Source organism: Lepisosteus platostomus, chromosome 17 (assembly GCF_059453375.1).
Source record: "Lepisosteus platostomus isolate fLepPlt1 chromosome 17, fLepPlt1.hap1, whole genome shotgun sequence".
NCBI lineage: Eukaryota > Metazoa > Chordata > Actinopteri > Semionotiformes > Lepisosteidae > Lepisosteus > Lepisosteus platostomus.
The window spans coordinates 7098820-7118647 of NC_142627.1; the positions used below are offsets into that span (position 1 = coordinate 7098820).

The following is a 19828-nucleotide window of genomic DNA, read 5'->3' on the forward strand; positions in this document are numbered from 1 at the left end:
CCAGGTGTTTGCTGGTTTCCAATCGGGAGCTCAATCACCAGTGCTAATTGCTACCAGTACCTGATCTGCTTGCATGCTTAGAGTTTTTTTTTTCCCCAGGACTCAGGGCCTTGGTTTAAAAAATACCCCTGTACAGCACAACCCCTCTGTCTTCTGGTTTCGGCTACAGCCCACTTCCTAATCACAGGCTAATTTATTTCAAATGGCAGCTCGAGGCTTTACATTTTTCAGCTCTTAAAAAGTTAGAGGAGATTTGTAACTGGTATGAACAAACCCAGTGCTAATTTATTGATGTTCAGGACCAGCCTCATCAAGCGTACCTGCTGTAGCAATACCCGATGGACTGCAGCAGAAGGAAAGATAGTAACTCACGATGGGATTAATCAGACAGTGTCACTCCCACCTGTGTCTGTTCATCATCAATTGATCATCTGCTAAGAGCTGTTTAGTCAGAAATAATTCTGAATTAGCAAGTTGAGGCGAGACAGCATAAGGATCTGCATACGTCCACCAAGCTGCATCACACTGCACATCCCTGCCAAGAAGTGTCAGGTCTGCTTATCTGGCTTCCACATTAACGAAAGCAGCCATACTGTTCGTACCTCTGAAACTATAATTAGCCTGTTTTAATTTTCGGCGTTCCATGCAAACATTTGCTGCCGTTGTCGTTAGGTCTGGTGTTTTACCTCTGAATCAGCGCACAGTCCTCGTCCTGGAGGGCCGCGGTGTCTGTTTTCAGTCCAGCTCTGCTGGTTGTTCGCTCAATGGGCCGAGGAGGAGTGTGGCGCTCTGAAGATAAGGGTTCTGCGTCAAGCCTGCCAGAAAAATAATGAATTCACGGGGCATTTCTGAGGAGGGAGAAAAACAAAACTCAAGCAGCCATAGCAAGGTGAGATCCATACACCACTTTTATTTTTTTTTAAAAAGGTGGATTTATCACTCGTTGACTGGAACGGACTTCGACTCTGTTGAGCACCTGTGGGGAAATCCCTTTGACAAATGTTCTCACAGTATATCTACAGCCATACTGTACGTGTGAAGGGTTTGTCCCATCAATTTTAAAAAGTGAGTATGGGTGGAGAATCTACCCCTGCAGTTATTCCGTTAACTGTGCTCATTTTGCAGTAACTATAAGGCCATGTGGAATTTAAGATATGTGGTATCTTAACATATGAAGTCAAAGCCATGCAATATTATACTGTAGGAATGGCAGACGGACATGCTAAAAAAGTTTCAAGCAATGAATGACGTGCACATCAGACTGAATAATAAATCTTCTTTGCAAAGACAATGGTAACAAAATGGTTTACCTCAAAATATGTTCCTTACTGCGAAGGGGACTGTGTGTTAGTGAATAAATCAAAGTTGTGTGACTGAAAATAAAGCACATTTGGTCCTTGAAGCATTGAGTCATTTTATTACAATTGACAGTAAAAACAGACATAAAAAGTACATAAAAAGAATGCAGATATGTACAGCAGTATTGCACATTTTTAAAAAATGCAACGTTTCAGAGGAAACGCTAGAATCAGTGCAAACAAAAAAGGTAAAAAAATGTTGCTACATCTGTACTGGGTCCTATAGAGAGGAAAAAATCAGCAAATACACATTCAGTGCAATAATTATTGACAAAATGGTATCAATGATAAAGTCGTTAGTGCATTTGCAGGGTTCTGTAACGTTGTCTTTGGAAACTACAATACCATTCTCACATCTTGAAAGAACTGTATCATCCAAGTCAAATTTTCCAAAGGAGGAAACAGCATACTGACACATCAAACTACAAATATTCCATGACCACAACTGTTAAAGGTTTAATTAATATCTTAAGAAATAAATTCCCAAAATATTAGTGACCACATTGTCTTTGGATGCAAAGTCAGTGAAAGGAGAAGAGCTCAAGTCACATGTGAAGACGTGTTATTTCCAGCAAGTCTGAGCTTTCAATTCCTCTCGCCGCTGGAGCAGTTTGTGCCACTGTCGACTGGTCGCGAACTGCACGCAGTTTGAGGGGAAAAACAAAACAGAAAAACCCATCTGTAACCCTCTTTCATCTTTAATGAACAACCCCACCCCCACTTCTTCTTTCAGAAGACTGTTCCATCATACGGGGCACCAGAAAAAATATCAACACTTTAGAGGGGAAACTGAAAGAGAAACGCCACTGGCGATAAAATAAAGAGCAAATCCACACTCAGCTGAGGGTGTTTTGGTTTACAGGTTTCAGTTTGTTGTTTTAACACTACCACGGGAGAACTAGAGGTAAATGAACCTCTGGATACTGAATTACTCAAATATTTTTATTAAAAAAGCAGCAGGGTTACCAGTGGGACTTGAAGCACCGGTTTCTTAAGTGTTGCATTTTTTTTGACAAAGTTTTGCAGCAGTCTCAAACCAACCATCCTTGCCCCCACCTGAGAGATTCACCCACCAGGTAACTCTTTTCTGAGATTGAACCCTGACATTATGAAGGCTCTTTTTTTTCCTTTTCAGCAGACACATTCCTAGCATTAACATTTATCTACCTCTGGGAGCTGTATAAATACAGCACTTTACATTAAAGCTGGAAAATATCACTTTATATTCAGAAACTGCTGGGCTAAACATCACAGCTCCTTCCTTTGTGGCAGGCTTTCTGAAACCCCATATAAACTCAACATGTTCATTTGACCTGATTTTAACCCTTTACTCTCATCTGGAAACTTCACAATTCATTTGTCAGGAAAAATGTCACATCTCATATTATTAATGAACATAATAATGAACATTATAATGAATTGCCACAAACACTTTGTGCTCGTCATTCTTTGAAAATGGATATGTCCATGTCTCTGTATTGCTAGACAGGGTTCAGGAGAAAGTTCTTCTGAAACTGAGGTTATAATTAGTAACAATGAAGGCACTATTTGTCTTTCCATGTTTAGGTTTTGGAATGCCCGCAGAAAAACTATAAAAACAGTATTTCAGCTGTTGCCTTCAATTGTTATCAAGTATTTTTATACACCCACTGCTCTCCATTCACAGCACGAGCTCCCTGGAGCAAGGGAACGGAAGTGCATGTTTTTGGAACAGCTGCCTGATGCAGCACCTCTCTGCTCACAACATACACCCAGCAGACTGGGACTGGAGACTGACGGGGATCCTCTTGACAAGTCCTCTTTACAGCCTGGCTGACTAACTCAACATTACAGCAGATGCTGCCTGAAGGCTTTGTGGACACCTAATTCAAAGTACCTTAAATGTCATTACCTACATATTAGGGCCCTGGTTTCTTGATATCCACTCAGATGTGCCAGTTTTGCTGTTAAATATGGATTAAGATCTGTAAGTCATTCCACAACCTCTCGGGAACATTACACAAACTGGATATTACAACAGTACAATTGAATTAGAAATCAATTTTGGGTTCTTATTGGATGATTAACCTTGTACTCTGCCATTCCTTAAGAAATGCTGAATATTGGAATCAATTCTGTACCCTTAGAGTAACCCACTTCAAATATGATTTGCAATTGTGACCTCACTTAGATTTTAAACATGAATTATCAAGTGCTTCAATTGAAAATGGCTTTACACATCTGCTAATTAAAATAAAATGAATGTGGTTTACCAAAAGCACACTCTCAAAATGAGTTTAACAGTGTTTTGACAACTGAGTGAAATCTGAAAACTGAGCCAATCTTTTATTAGAAGTAGTAAGATGCAAACATCTTCCAATTCATCATAATACAGGCCAGCCTCTTTCGTTATAGGAATATTATGATAAGCAAATTTCAAAGAGGTTTATTTTTATCCTAATACATTTAAAAAAAAAAGATAATAAGTGAAACCTGCAAGATTTCTAATACTGATACAAAGACCAAACTAGAAAACCCCTCTTCCCAAACTGACAGTGACTGGAACAGTTTCGGTTTTTCCTGGTATAGAGGTCTGCCAAAAGTACCTCCTACTCCAGCGTCTCCAGATTAGCAGCCTGGTGTGAGCCCCGTCTTTCTGGAAGAAATCTGTGAAGCAGCCAGGAGAGAGCATGCTTTACTTAAACATCTCCTTCATCTCACCTCGTGAAAACGATAAGGAAAGACTAGTCTGGACTGTACACTGTACGCTAGCGGCACTGAAATGTCAGAAGGAGGAACTTCTGTAGCATCTGGTTAATTCAGTGTGGGGGAGGAGCTTTTAAAGAGGTAGTTAGCTGGTGAATCACTATTTTGACATACCAAGGAACTACTACAGAAAGATGGGGAAAACACCCCTTCTCTGTGTAACACTACAGTAGTAATCAAAACTGCTGGAACCTTGTTTCTGTACTGATATGACACAGTCCTGAAATATACAGCATGCAATACGGTGAATTACAAAACCATTGTAACTAACATCTAGAAATTCATGAGGAGAAAACAGGATCACTTTTAGGATTTACCAATATGAATCACAGTGGATCTTTTAAACCACTCCATTGCAATTAATATTTTTAAAAACTATTGAAATACATAGTTAGATTAATAAACTGATCCAAAGCAGCCATTTACCTAGTCTCACTGGCTAATGACATGTTCTTATTGAAGATGGCTTATTCTTGCGTTTTGTTTTTGTTTGTGAAGATCGAAAAAGAACACAAGAAACAAAATTAAAATTGTGGAGATACTGAGATTTGGACAGAGACTGGACTTAGATTAGACTAATTTTCTTGACTTCCTACACATTTAAGTCTATGTATATATTACATACAGTATATACATATTTAAATACATCTGCAGTTAGCTGAAAGGTCACTTGGAATACAGAAATGGAGATGTGTGTAATAGTGTCTACAAGTATTTAGGCAGTGCTCCTGCCTAGCTCTTCTGTATGGATGTGAATAGTGTAAACATGGGTTAAGCATTAGGTTAAGGTTAAAACAGGTTAAGTATTAGGCTGTGAAATTTGTAAAAAAACATATTTCAAAAGATTTACCTCTTATTACTTTTTGAAGTAACATTTAAACATCAGATGTGAAAGAAAGAGTTAATTAAGGAGATGGGGGATGTACCTGAGCTATCATGTTGCAGCTCGTTGAAGAGCGAGGTGTAAAGTGGTCCGCACAACCCGTGGTTTGAAAAGAATGTACTGTAAAAGGAGGAACTTGATGGTTAGCCATCTGGACAACTGGCTCTGTGAAAAGATAGCCTGTGACTTGTATCTTCTTAACAGCTGATCGGTCTCAACTGCAGCGAAATGAATTTTATGTTTAGAGATCAAAGATGGTGTAGAGACCACCATCACAAGGATTTAAAGAATGTCTTCCTTCCCCTAAACATCCCCTACTCCACTAAGAAAGGCATCCTGGAAACTGCAGTCTTGAGGAATTAAGCAGATCTGACAACATCTAAGCCATTGGTTTTTAGTCGATTGTGGGAAAATGTTGGCTTTTCCCATTTGCAGCAAACACATCATGTTATTCGAAATGACAAGAATGAGTCATTAATGCTGTAGAGTGTAGAGAGTATATCTAGTGGTCTCTGTGGCTGCTGTTCCACCTGTACAAGCTTCCAATTAAAGGCACTATATTAATGGAGAGCAGTAAGTATACCAACACCAGATGTGTCTAATTGCTGATTAATTTCCAATTTTTAAAAAAACTTTAGAGTACAAAGGCAGACAAAAAATTAAATAGAATGGAAAATAAATAGAGACTGAAAGAGGAAAAAGTACACTATATACAAGCAATGTCCATGCAGTGATGGTCCAAGCTGTCCGCACCCGAGCAGGAATTCCAGTCCTCTTCTGCGCTTAACGTCCTTGTGCTGGAAAAGACTCCCGACAGCCTCGAACTGAGGGCCAGCTGGATTCGTGGTTTTTCCCCCACTCATCTGTGTTCCCACTCTCTTCCAAGATGCCAGACGTAAGTAACGACTCGATCAGTGAGGCATCAGGCGTTGTTTTTGTTGCCAACAATTGTTTAACAGTTAAGCAGTAAAGAGCAGTGGAAACCCTGCAGGGCTTGGCAAACTGCTGCCATTAGGTTATACACACTGTACACTATTTACCTTGCATTCGATTTCAAAGCCCATCAAGTCATAATTTTAGGTAGCTAGGCTTCCCAGACCATGAGCTGAGGTCCATTTAAAAAAACAACATTCCAACATTCCTTTTGGTTTTGTTCCAAAACAGATCCTGCACTGGGAGAATCTCCAATGCCTCTCCCTGTGAAGTTCAGACGCAGCCTAAGAGTTTGTCCAGTTTGTCCAAAAAGGTCCACTCAATACTTAATGAATTTAAAAATATTTTTCTACATCATTTATCAAGTCTGTAGAAAGAGCCTCTCTGAATTGCTACACATGCTGGGTTTCTTTAGTCTCAAGTGTGGAAGACATCAATTCATCTCCGCCTCATTAAGATCTGTAACAAACGCCGCAGCAAAATGTGGATCCAGAGCCGGAAGTTGTGGTCGTTCTCCACTGGCAGGAGGTGGTGCTGTGCCACTCTGCCATTTCTGCCTCTGAGACCCTGAAAGGGAAAAAAAAACAACAACTTCAGCACACCAAAGGCACTTGGAGATCAGGCAGCAGAGCAGTATCGCTTGGCAGTTCTCAATGGCAAAGGGTTCCGTTCCTAAAAACCTTCTCAGTCTTGTCTCTCACATCCCGATGAACCGATGTGGTGTGCAGCTTGCCAATCAAGGTTCGCCTATGACTTCTGCTCAGATAGTTTGGTTCTACACAATGAAATTGCCTTACCAATAATTTTAATAACCCCAGGAGAGATATGGGCTTTTCACCAGCTGGCCCTTCCTGTTGGCCATGAATGAAGAAGACGAACCACAAAGAATTACACTTCCACATACATTTTTTTTACATCCATGCCTGATCAGTTGTTATCGTTTGTGAATTAGACCATGTCATACATAAATCAAACTGGGAGTCTGTTTTTTTTTGCACAATCTCTTATCTGCAATTTTTCCACTTGCTACCAACATACAATCAATCAACCGGAAGAAACTGCTGCTGCACTAGGAATCGCCTATGGAATGGAGCAATCATGTTTGAGCTCAACTCCTAAAAAAAAATCCTAAAAAGTGGATGTTTCCAATTCTGTATGATGGACCGTCCATAAGAAACATTGGAAAGCAGAATTTCAGGAACTGGGGTACCTGTGCACTTATTCAGCAAACAGTTAAGCTAAACTCTAAAGTTAGAGACGCGGGAAAGTCTTTTAGGCAATTTTGGGAACAAGATGTTTTGGATCTTGGTGCCAGAAATGCAAAGCAAGTTCATCTTGGCAATCTGTTAATAGCAGAAAAAGTTTGTCAAACAGCAATCTGTTATATGATCAATAAAAGTCGAACCAAATATATAAATCAAAAATGCAAATATGTTGAGTGTCAGTTAATAGAAAGAAAAGATTCATATAAATACAAGTTGTATCAGACTCCATTGAGAAGTGTTTTCTGAACGTACTTATGTCTGAATTAAGTTAGACAACAGGTAATCTTGATTCTCAGCACGGACATACTAGATTGTTTTTTCCACATCTTTTACAAAATCAGCAAACTCTTTTGGAGGCACTTGAGGTACTAGAAGAAGCTTTGCTACTGTGCTTAGCAAAGGATAAGGTGCTTGTCCCACTTTTTCCACATACACAACAAATGCAGGAGGTAAGGTTTTCTCCACCCTGCTTTGTTCCAGCACCTCTGCAGGTTTGGTTAAGTATGTAACTGACGGTGAACTTACTCATTACAGTTCTGGTCACCACATCAATGCCTTCCAAAACTGAGATTTGGAAAACTGCACAGGTAAAACATGACAGATTAAAGAACATCTAATAGCTACAGTCAAACAAGAAACAGTGGGGGTGAGAAAAAAAAACAACAACGTTCCTTCGCACACATACACAGATTCGCCATCGGCAAACTCATGCAGCTTAATCACGGAAACATTCAGGAAACAAAGAGAAAACGGAGACAGAAGCTGACCGGTGTAATTTCAAGATCAACCCGCTTCAGTGTGCAAGTATTTTAAACACAAAAACAGTAACAAATTATTTTGTGAATATAGCTTCTTTAAAAAAAAGAAACTCAGCTTGTGATACCCATAAGAACATATGAAAGGGAACACACAAGAGGAAGCCTTTGGCCTATTTAACCAGTTTGTTAGTCACATTCCAACAATCTCATTGAGCTGCTTTCTCAATGAAGCCAGGGTATCAGCTTCAACAACACGGCTCGATAACTTGTTCCATACTACCACCACCCTTTGTGTAAAATGCTTAACATGCTCCCCCCCACCCCCACCCGCTTTTAGTTTTCAATGTACTACTGCCATTGAGAATCCCATTGTGGGAGATCAAAGGGCACCGAGCTTTGGTCTGCACTCTAACACACATGGACTGACACACAAGCCGCTGTGTGCCAAGGCCAGATCACGGGCTCGGCTTGTTAATCTCAGGAAGAAAGCAACATGTCTCTACAAGCAGGGCAGAATGGTGAGGGTCCAGATATCAATTAGCAGAGGAGTGGTGCTGAAGACAGAGCCCTGTGCATGTTAACTGCTGGGACTGTTGTTGAAGCCGGGTGGTTTAGGAAATGGAATTGAAAGGGAGGTGACAACCGGGGTCAGAAACGTCTGGCAGCGCTGCTGGACTGAAAGGCCTACTTTCTATTGTTTGGCTCCGAGGGGGGGGTCGAGGCTGATATTTGATAAGTTTAGCACAAGCGGGAAAGCCATTCTTTCCAAACTGAGGCGATTTCGCCTTTCCCTGGGCCGAGGAAGGTCGAGAAGGGCACCGCACACAGACAATTACCTCTCCTGACTTGGCAGGGAGGAGGCGAAAAACAGGTGTCGTTTTTGGCCGCATGAGCTGGCTCGAGTTCACTTGTTTGACATAATGCGATTGTGATAAGGTCTGGGCATTTCCCTCTTGGGTTCTCTAGAGCAGCATGTGAGAAAATACGCGCCATGAAAGCAATTCCTGTTCAGAAACAACAAAAACAAAAGGTTAATGCAGCCTTAACCACAGCCTTCGATTTCTACCTTCATTTCAGTAGATATGTACGGCCATTCTTTTCTGTCGTGGAGGAAAACATCTCTATATTTAACTATTTTATTGAATTTATATAATTAGTTAAATACAGAAACCACACAACAGCCCTTTCAGCCTTACACGACAGCGCCACAGAAAAAAAAATAAAACAAACTGGGCTATTTTTTTTACATCAAGAATTAAACGTTTGTTTTCAGTTATTGTAATGAAAATACGCAGCATGCCGCTCAAGAAAAAAAAATTATATTAAGGGTAGCCTAATTGCTAAGCTTAAGCTTTCGAGTCAAGCATGTCTTAAGACATCATTTTACCAAGTCATACCTATAAATATAGGCCCCGACTATTTCTCTTTCAAAGCACTGTTCCAAAACATCTCAGTGAATGAGAGATAAACTGAGGGCTGACATCCAGCAGGTTTCAAGAGCATCAGAAGCATGGCATACAAGTACAGATTATGTCCTTAAACAACCTCTGTGACTTTAACTTAGATTAGTGATGCATTTGAGTTTGGAGAACAATGTTAAGACAATGGGATGTGCACTAATTATATAGAGCATGACTCAGACTTCATTTTCGACTACACACAGTGCTTTTCATGACAAAGGAACACAAACACAGTTGATTGTTACAAAGCTCTGGTTCTTAATCCTGTGGAGACAGCTCATTTCACCCACAGTTCCCTTTTACAGAGTTTACTTGCTGCTCATTGTTTTTCTGTGATTCTGTGTGTTTTTTTTTTTGTCATGTTAACATCAAAACTTTTTGTTGACTGGTTCACTGTAGGGGAGTGGGGTTGTCAGGCTCAAAAGTGTAACAATGATAACTCACACTGGTTTAGTAATGGGCTTCCGAGAGCTGTATGAGTCCATTGTCTTTTCTCACCCCACCTGTATCGGCCTGAACAGCACAGAGAACGCAAGACAATATAGAAATGAACAGCAGAGAATATCACACGGAATATAAACAGTAAGAAACAGAACTGCTTGCCAGACGTTATGGCTGCAGTTTCTTGTACCAATTATATGAAAGGCTCTTTTTAATTTTTTTTTTGCATAGTGTCTGTAAACTCAAGTTACAATGGAATCTTTTTTATTTTTATTCAATAACATGTATGCCAAGACCCACAGAAACAATCCAGGGACCGATGGCCCTTTCAGTCTGGGGAAACAGGTGTGTAGGAAATGCAGTTAAGCTTGAAAAGTACATTAGCTTCTAAAATTAAAAAGCATCTGCAACTACTGCCTAGCAATTCACCACCACCATCCCTTTTCTTTTAATGGGTCTGAAGAACCAATTTCAGCCCCTGAATGAATCTAAGCCAATGAATGGATTTAAAAAAAATCAACAGGTGCATATATTATATTTGTGTCTGCGCATATTAAAGTTACAGTAGATTGATAAAAATGGAGAGTTGATCTCCATTTGCATTTAAATGCACAATTGTGTTTAGGTCTTATAAAGTAAAAGAAAAGCTGCATCTGTCTGCAGAGAAGTACACAGGTACTACTGAAATCTCTGCAAGGGCCACGATGGCCAAGAACTCTTGTGTATCAGCACTGCGCAGCTCCATACCAGAGAAGTGATCTGTCCTCCCACAGTGCAGGTGCACGCTGTGCACTTCTCACAGATCATACGCAGCACAGTGGAGCCAGCTCTAACTATTAAGTCAGCCAAGCGGTGACACAGAGAGCAGAGGAGTGAAATGAGAGGGTATCCAACCATAAACCCAACAGAGAACCAGTACAGGAAAGTCTCTGCCCATCAGTCCAACACCAGGAAAACCCGGCTTCCCCCTGCAGCTGGATTGACGCCTTTGGCAACAAACGCCAGCAGATTCACTTGTTGGACCAACTGCTCTCCATCGGGCTTCAATTCAAATATCCCCCAGTTTAAACCAAATCTCATTACACATAAACACTCTAAATGCCTATAATGAGATCATTAAAAACCACAGTTTTGCTAACAGGCCTAGCCTGAAATGGTCTGTTTGAGGCCTGTGCTCCATTCCTCTTGCAGACCTCAGTAGCTCACTCACCCTCCCAGAAACAAAATACTCCAATCTCAAAATGAGGGAAACCAGCTGCAGGAGCTCTGGGTTTTAGTAAAAGGGCCCCCCTCTTGTGGCCCATTCGGAAGGAGGTACGACGTAGTAAAAAGAATAAGTGGCTTGTGACTTCTTATTTTAAAAAGATGTGCTTAAAGCAAATTTATTACATTTCCACAGGACCCACCACTGACATGTCCCAGGCAGGATGAGGAATGGTTTCCATGGTGGTTTCGTAAACACACCACAATGATTTGGCTGTTTAAGTCTGTTTAATGAAGACCGACTCATTGAGGAAACAGCATAAGCCTTTTAGTTAAAAAGAATATACTAGTTCTATCTTTACCTCCTGACTTTCCGAGTAGGCAGTCAGACTCCCCACAATGGGATTGTGGCGACTGGTGTCCTGCACATAAGACGACCCCCTTCTTGCTGTAACAGGGTTCGTCTGGGTGAACTAATCTACGCGACACCCAGTAGCGCTGAATGTTCCTGCAAAGGAATGCTGACATTTGGGTGTAGCAGAATTCACTGCTGTCTGGACAAGGTGCTGTGTGCCTTACACACGGTCAAATGAGGTCAAATTGTCAAGTGACCCCTTCAAAAAATACCAATCTTGCTTGAATGATACACAAGAGAGTCTGGGCAAAGTGATCCACATCTGCACCTTGTATCTCGTTATATGTGCTGTTCTGCCAAGACTGACAAGTCTTGCTAATCATCTAGCAATAGAGGTTTCTGTTTAGCTGTCTGAAGCTCATTTAGAGCTGTAGGAGGCTTTTCCCCCCATAAAAACTCCCAAGATAAATCTTTGACACAAAGTATCTTGGACTTGATGCAATTCCACTAGAGATAAAACCCCTTTACTACTATTATTACTTTAAAATAGTGTATTCCTCTGTTTGGATAATACAGTCTATTGTGAGAAAGTCTTTAAGAAACTGGAGTTGTTGTTTTGTTTTTATATTTAATTACTCTCTTTAAACACTTTTGTGAAAATCTAAAGGGCAAAAGAGCTCTTTACAATATTTACAACAACAATGGCTGCTATGTCTGCAAAGTATTTGATACATTAAATTATGCAATAGCAACCAGTAGGCTGCTGTTTTATACAAAGGTATTACGATTAGTTTTACAAAAACACTGTGAGCAATGTACATAGTTCAACATATCTTTTTTTTAGCGCATTGCCTTACTGTTTTTGTTTCCACAAATGTGATTTTTCTTTCAAACAGGAGCTCATCTATTTAGAAAGACCCTCTCAAGTGTTGTAAATCAACCGAACAGCTAACAGCCTACATCTTCATGGATCGGTTTGCTTGATAAATCCCAAAACACTCAATATTTGTCTTTTCCCACAACACAGAGAGCGGACATCTTTAGATTACACGGGTATCCCACACTCATCGCTTCATTTTTAAGTCACAACCTACTTGCTCAAAAAAAACAACAAGTTTTAATATTTAACATTTCTACCATGACCGCTGATCTCCTATACCCACAGGACAGAATTGTTCCAGTTCGCATACAGCGCTATGCAGGCATCAGCTCCTGACAGCGGCAAACTATTTTAGTTTCCCTGCATCTGCTTTTGATTTTGAGCACACAGCAACATGGCACCAACATCTCTGTAACTGCACTATAGGTTCCGCACCCCAGGACAGAGAGCAAGCTAAATCAAAGTGCCAAGCAAAAGGTTAACAATTAAGCTCAGCTGTGAGAAACACAAAGTAGTGCAAAGGCTTGTGGTTTATGATGCAACCCCTAATTGCTTCTAATATGAACCTTCTCGGTGGAGAAGTAAAGGGACACATGTTATTAAATGTGCTTGTGCTCCGCTCTTCACCATGACCGTATCCTTCAGGCCAGACTGCTGGGCTCGTTACAGACTCTGCTGCGAGGCACGACTGCAAAATGATTCACTGCTGCGCTCTTTATTTTTTACTTCTTAAGAGGGAGAAAAAAAGCCAGGAAGCCCTTGTGTGTGTTTGTTTACTACAGGGTGGAGCGGCTCGGCTTAGCTTCCAAACAGTCATTAAACCCGGACAAAGCTGTTGCAGGGTATTTCATTTCTTTCTGCTGTCCTAGTGGCTGGAAATGAAGTCCCCTTCTAATTAATTCCCAGGTTTTCTTCTCTCTCTCTTTTTTTTTAAGTACAGTAGCTGTCTTTCATTTCAAAATAACACATCGTATAACTGGGATGTGTTCATTTAATCAGCTTTAAGCCGAATTATGTGCCCAGATAACACTTTAACCACTGTTCATAATTAAGGCTTGTAGTAGCATGCAGAGTCTACTTGCCATACTGGAGAAAAAATCCTCGACACCAAATATTTGTACCCCTGTCTCTTTACAGCAGCGCCTGGATGAGTGTAAACGAGACCGATCTGGTGTTTAATTGGGATTCAGCAAACCTTAAAATGCTGAGGTCCAGTACCACACAAAACCTAACCTTTCCCTCCTAGGCTAGTTGAATCCCTTGTGCTGACCTTTGTCAGAATTTCACAATTATTTCTTGACCACTGTCATGACTGTGTCTGGGAAGGTGGTCATTTGTCAACAAGAAGAAAAGAGGAGGGTGTTTTGGCATCATTGTTTCTGCAGTTCAAGCAGTAGGCTTCAGCAGTGCTTATTTTAAGCAAAACCTGAGCACTCATTGTTCTGTATAATCTTATACGTATCGTGTGTTGATATGTCTAATATCTGTACACACAACAGCCATTGGACAAAATATTAGCAAGCCCTATCACACAGAGAAGAAACCCTTCAGAAGAAGCAATGCATTGCTAATTTTAGGAGCCAAAACCACGATTTTCATCATTTTCTCTGATAAGGACAATAACCCATTTTTGGTTTTGCAAAAGAATATTGCTGGCGATCTGGCCAGCAAAGCAGAATGGGACTGAGCTGCAGTTACGTCAGTATCTTGTGAAATACAGGCCCTGGGCAGCATCTTTTGCCTCTGCTGCTCATTGAGGCTCATGAAGCAAGCATTATGGATGTATCCTCAGTAACCAAAACATACTTAGACTTCTCTTTGTGCCTGAACCTGAAAACCAGTTTCTAAGCTGCTTGATATTTTCATTTTTTCTATAAATTTCAATACATTTTCAATAAATTGCATTTTCTTTTATGACAAAAAGATCTCTTATACAATCTGTAGCCATTGTTCACATTTCTTTTTCCTCTCCCTTCTGTGAAAATGCCGATTCATAAACTAGCAGAAGGTGTACTGCCTGTTCCCTTACAGCGCTGTACGATTTACCTGCCACACAAGCAGGTGAAAAGTGCATACTTCAATCATCAACCAGCCCAGTAGGATACTCAATAATGGTGGAGGGCACACGAAATGTTAGTCATCACGTCTCTAGCCTGGACAAAATGAGATACAAAAGTAACCACATCAAAAAAGAAAACTAACATTAAGTACCTCCAGACAACAGTTCATCACAGTCGAGCTTTGAAGTTAAGAGCACATCACTATAGCAAGTCATAGTGAATTTGAAAGAAAAACATTTTCTTACAAGTATCGTAGCTTATGTGAACTACTGTATAACAAGTTACAGATTCTGAGCCTTTAGAAAATATTCAACAGGATGAGACAACATCTCCTTCAAAGCCTTGGACTGTCCATTGTTATAAGAAGTTGCAGTCGCTAGATGATAAGAAATCAGGAAAGGGATCTGTCATGACTTAGTGAATACTGGATATGATCTTGACATTTTAAGTGAGGAAACTTTTTTACGCTTTGATCCGGGTGTAATATTGTTAAATTCTGACTACTCAGTTTTGAAGAGGAGCCGGCAATCATTATGATTAGGCATATACTGGTTACGTGACAAGTTTCCGTGACAGAAAATATAAAAATAACTTTGCCCGGGCAGCACTCTAAGCTGTTGACTGAGTGCCCACAGTGTGACTGCACATTTGCATGTCTTGGTGCAATCCGCTAGTATCACATGCTGAAACTGCTTTGTGTACCAAATAAATGGATGATGTTCTAAACCCCTGTGTCTGAAGGCATGATGGGAAGGTTTGCCTAATGGAACAGTCACCTCAGTGACCACAGCCCACTCTGTTAAAAGCCACAACCTGAATTCCAGCCCTGCCCAGAGGTACACTTTCAGATGCACATACAGTAGCATTCCCTCAAGGGAACACGTTCTGATCCCGTGCCTGTATACATGCATCACCTGACAGTCTACAGTGCTGTGCCTGAGCACAGATCTCCACCCGCCCGCCTCGACCTGCGTCTCCGCCGAGCTGAGTCACCATCTCACCTATTGTTGGTGGGAATACTTCCTGCTATTCAGTCTGCCAAGAAGCCACTGGCAACAAAACGTTCTCAGTTTTGACAAAAAAAAATCTCCAGGGAGGGCAAAAAAAAACAAAACAAAACAGACAGTGACATTCCGAAAGAAGAGGGCCAGACCCGGTTCACGACAGTAACAGAGCTGTTTGCTAATCCAAAAGCAAATGAAACAAACTTCTCAAATGTTTTAAAGCCTAAAGAAAGTTGCCTACATTGTATTTAAAGCACACACCATACTAATTTAAGACAGCTATACACTATCTCATGAAAATTGTAAACCTGATGAACACAGTATTGTTCCCCAATAGCCTGCGGTTTTTTTTTACAATTGATTAGAATATCTCACAAAATTTAATTGATAACTGTGGAAGCAGAACAACATACTTCAAATAATACATATTGAATCATGAGAGTTTTTCAAGAACTTAAAAACTTGTTGTGTATGCAAACACAATACACAACAAGAGCAAACCAAAGTCCAGTTACGCAACACAATGAAATCAAGAGTAAGAACAATTAACAACTAAACTCTGTCCACAATCACAGGCGCTTTCATGGATATAGACAAGAGTCCCACACGTGTGGTGCGTTACATGAGAGGGCTGCTATGAGAAGCCTGTTCAACAGAATTAAGACCAGAATCAGTAGAATAGTAGTTCTGGGTAAAGAGATGGAGTACACGCATGCAAAAAGTCCTGAAGACAATGTGGCTTTAAGGCCCTTCAGTTACAAGAACCTTAGAATCCACTGGGAGCCAGTGTAGTTTACAGATTATAGGATAGTGCATGGATCACATAATTCTGCAAGCATAGAAACCTATTTAGAAATGAAGGTCTTAAAGTACTCTATTCCTAATTAAATACCGCTATTTCAGCATCAAGCAGGTTGAGCAAGGGTAGTAACCAAGTAGTGACACAGGTGGAATAAAGATGCCCTCTTGTGTAGTACTGGATTTGGTCTACAAATAAACTGCAGTGTTTTTGGCACAGCAGTGAAATGCGAGTCCATGATGGCAAATGAACTGACCGAGAGGCACCAATAAGAAAGGACCCATCACAGACCCTTGTGGAACACCTGGGGTATGTTTCTGTAAGTAAAAGTAAACTTAAAATAGGATGGCAATGGTTAATACAAAGAGGTTCAGGTGTGACAGCAGAAGTCTTTTCAGCTTACAGGAACAAGACTAGTTTTGTGGGAGTCAGTTACACAGACAAAGAGCAGAGAACTAGATTTTAGTAAAGGTCCAAGAAATCGGTAGTAGGTCTCATTTTAGCTACTTACTCAGTCACATAGGCAGTGTCAACAGCAAGAAAAAGAGACAAACTCAAACCTGCAAAAACAGCGAGGTAACACATACTTTTAAGCTTGTTCAAGCATTTTATTGGTGGTGGAAAAAAGAACAGCAGGAGAACTAAGATTTCTTGGAACAAAACGGGAAGAAGGACCTGGCAGTCTTTAGGGCCTCTCTGTCTGGCAGGTCTTGAACTGCGAGCCCTATCTGATGACTCGAACAATGGGAATCCTTGGATCCCAGCCTCATGGCGGACAGTAAACCTGAAATCTCTACATTTCTGGATTAGTCTTGGTCTGACAGAGAAGAGCAGGCTCAATAATGGCAGGAATATTCAATCCTAAACGAAAAGGTTTGACTGAAAGTAACAATTGAAAAGTGAAAGAAACAATTACAGGTCTAAGCTGAAACCCAAAGTGGCCCAATCCAATACAATTAATGACCACGTATATTTCTTGAAAGATGCAAATTGTCACTCTGTGCCAGCAGCTCTCTTGAAGTAATTCTCCAAGCTCACCGAGGACAATGACACCTAAAGCTCACATAGAGAAGTGCATAGACATCCGAGATGTACCAGGCAGGCTTGGACCAGATGTACAGTGGAACACCACTGAGACAATGCAACACTATTTAATGTATTGTAAGCTTTTTCTTCATTTTATGTTATACTAATATTGTAGCAAAGTCCTATTAAACTGAAATGACTCAAGCGGAACTTCAAAAACCTCATCTAAAGCTAAGATGTTCCATCTAAAGCTCGTCTTCACTGGCGAACTGCAAAATGGTTAGCAAGTCCTCTAAACAGGATAAAAAAAGCCACAAGTTCGCGAAAATAACTTCTACTAAAAAGACAAGCAGATGAACTCTTTGTGCTTAGTTAACATGACCATTACATTAACTTCTTGTGAGCAGTAAAGTATGTCAACAAACAAGTGCAGTTATTAACAGCATGTTATCAAAGCGAGATACAGACATCAGTCCTGTCTTGGGTACTGAAAGAACAGTTGAGTGTATGGGACGCAACTGAAGACTTTACTTTCTCATTTCAATTGGGCTTCGTAACAGCTGTCCTTAGAGGAACAAAATAAATCTTATCTTACGTTTATTAGCGCTGTTCGCAAACGGGGAGCTTTGCAGCTGTGAAGGCGAAGCATGGTGCATGCATCGCCTCTTAATGAAAATCACAGCTTTTGTACAGATGCTAATAAATGTTTTATGACACATCGTCTCCCATCCCACCCCACTTCGTTACCTCAAGGTCTGTTTGAGGGTCTCCAACAACCTGCTGCAAAGAAAAGGACAGACCATGAAAGAAAAACAGAAGGGGGGCAGGAACAGACTCTTTGCATTTCTTGGGAATGAAAGACTAAATTCTCAGTCAAGCGCAGTATAAACTGTCAATCACTGCCTTGACATCGAAGACACTAGAACAATGGCTACAAAAACCAAGACAATATTGTCACTGGGCAAAGGTTCAAGGCACAACTAGATTACACATCTATCCCTGGTTAAACACTTTCCATCTGATGAGCAGCTTTAATCTGAGAAGCACACGCTGCTGACCTTTTTCCCCAACTCCCTGCCTAAATACATTTTTGGCAAAACAATTTATTGATTTTAAACTAGTCAAGAATGGACCCTAACACCCCCCCCCCCTTCCCTGGTCAACAGAGGCGATAGGCCCTCTGAATTTCTCCAAGACCACTAAAATAAAGTCAGGCTGTGACAGAAACAAGGCTGTGAAACAAGGCCGTGACTGCATGAGGAGCCGGATTTCATACAGTACTCTCACTGCCCCCCTCTGGCACTCTGAGAGCCCCTGCTGCAGGGATGCAAGAAGTCTCAGCGCAGCTCGGCTCGGCACAGCTTTTTCAATGAGTTTATGACGAAAATACCTTTGAAAAGAGCAAGGCAGGCAGGCAGAGACTCGGTTTCTCAAAGCTCTGCGCCAAAACCCATACAAATGGCCTCCATTTCATATGACAGCTAAGTGTAACGTAAAGCCACGTTTCGTGGGAAGAATGAAACATTGTTACAACAAGAATGTTAACGCCAGTACAGAAACACCTTTACCGAAACCTAAAAAAACAGAAACCTCACAAAGTCCAGTTCTTACACATTTCTCATTACTCCCGTTAGTCTCAATAAAGACTTGCTTCCTGCTGAGCCAAATGAGGACATTTTAAATGTTAAAAAAAAACCAAGAAGTGTCCTGACACAACTGGGCATCTGGAGGCTCCCCGCATGCCAACATCTTTTCGGTAGTAGCGCGGAACATTGGTCGAGGTTCTGGAGTTGTAACTGAAGGGTCGTGGGTTCAAACCCAGGTGAGACACTGCTGTAGCCTTCAACAACATCCGTCAAACTGCTCCAGCAGAATACACAGCTGTGTTCATATAAGTGACTTTGGATAAAGGAGGCAGACAAATAAACTGGTAATTAGTAACTTTAGCCATAAATGAGATCAGCTATCCAGAACCATTTCTGCTGCTACAAGAGACAAAGAACTGAGTTTTCATTCAGCAAGACTACTGGACGAGAGCAATGAGAATCCTTGCTTAGCATGAGGGAAAAGCAGAAGGAATAGTCTGCCAAACTTATCCAGATATGCACATTCCCAAAATACATAAAAAGGTTCATTCCATTCTAAGTGCACAGAAGGGATCTGAGGAGGGGTGAGCCCACTCTGTCTGGCCTTAAAAATTAGAAAAGAAAAACTCATATCTGCTAACATCAGCCAGCCCTGAACTGTTGTACTGTCATGCTCGACTTCCTTGAACAGTGTTGGTTACCCAAATGGTAGAAAGACACCAGCTCTCTGCACTGTGGTATGGACAATTCAATTTAGCCAACTCAACCAAGCACGTGACGGGCGGTGTGAAGAACATGTGCTGAGAACTCTATAGAAGGGTAATGATTTCATATGTAGGGTGGACGGTTTATAGTAATGGCGTACATTTTTCGTTTCCCAATCCATAAGCACAAACGTGTAGCCAACAGTTAAACTGGAGGACTGTGCGTCTATAATGCAATACAGTTTCAGACAGGAATGCTCAGGAATGGGCCTGCAGACAGGGTAATTCGCGAGACTGATGCTTGTGCAGATTTGGTTTCCAGATTACTGTAGCAATCCCCACATAAATCTAATGTAACACTGCTTGAT

At 40.9% G+C, this 19828-nt stretch overlaps 1 protein-coding gene across 6 annotated transcripts in view; it reads right to left on the bottom strand.

The window, feature by feature from the left end:
* Positions 1-1389: 1389 nt before the first annotated feature.
* bcl2l11 (BCL2 like 11) overlaps positions 1390-19828 on the bottom strand; it is a 30489-nt gene continuing 12050 nt past the window's right edge. The window contains exons 4-7 of one of the 6 annotated variants that reach the window (XR_015927926.1): positions 9847-9915; positions 8779-8946; positions 7710-7763; positions 6414-6486 (exon numbers count right to left, since the gene is read on the bottom strand). Coding sequence is in view for 3 of the 6 variants with exons in the window: in XM_088610044.1 (XP_088466170.1) it covers positions 6358-6486 (129 nt within the window). In the remaining 3 variants the exon portion in view is untranslated. Of the gene's footprint in view, positions 6487-7709; positions 7764-8778; positions 8947-9074; positions 9916-19828 lie in introns of those variants that run through there. The other 5 variants (XR_015927925.1, XM_088610046.1, XR_015927927.1 and 2 more) reach the window with 5 other exon arrangements.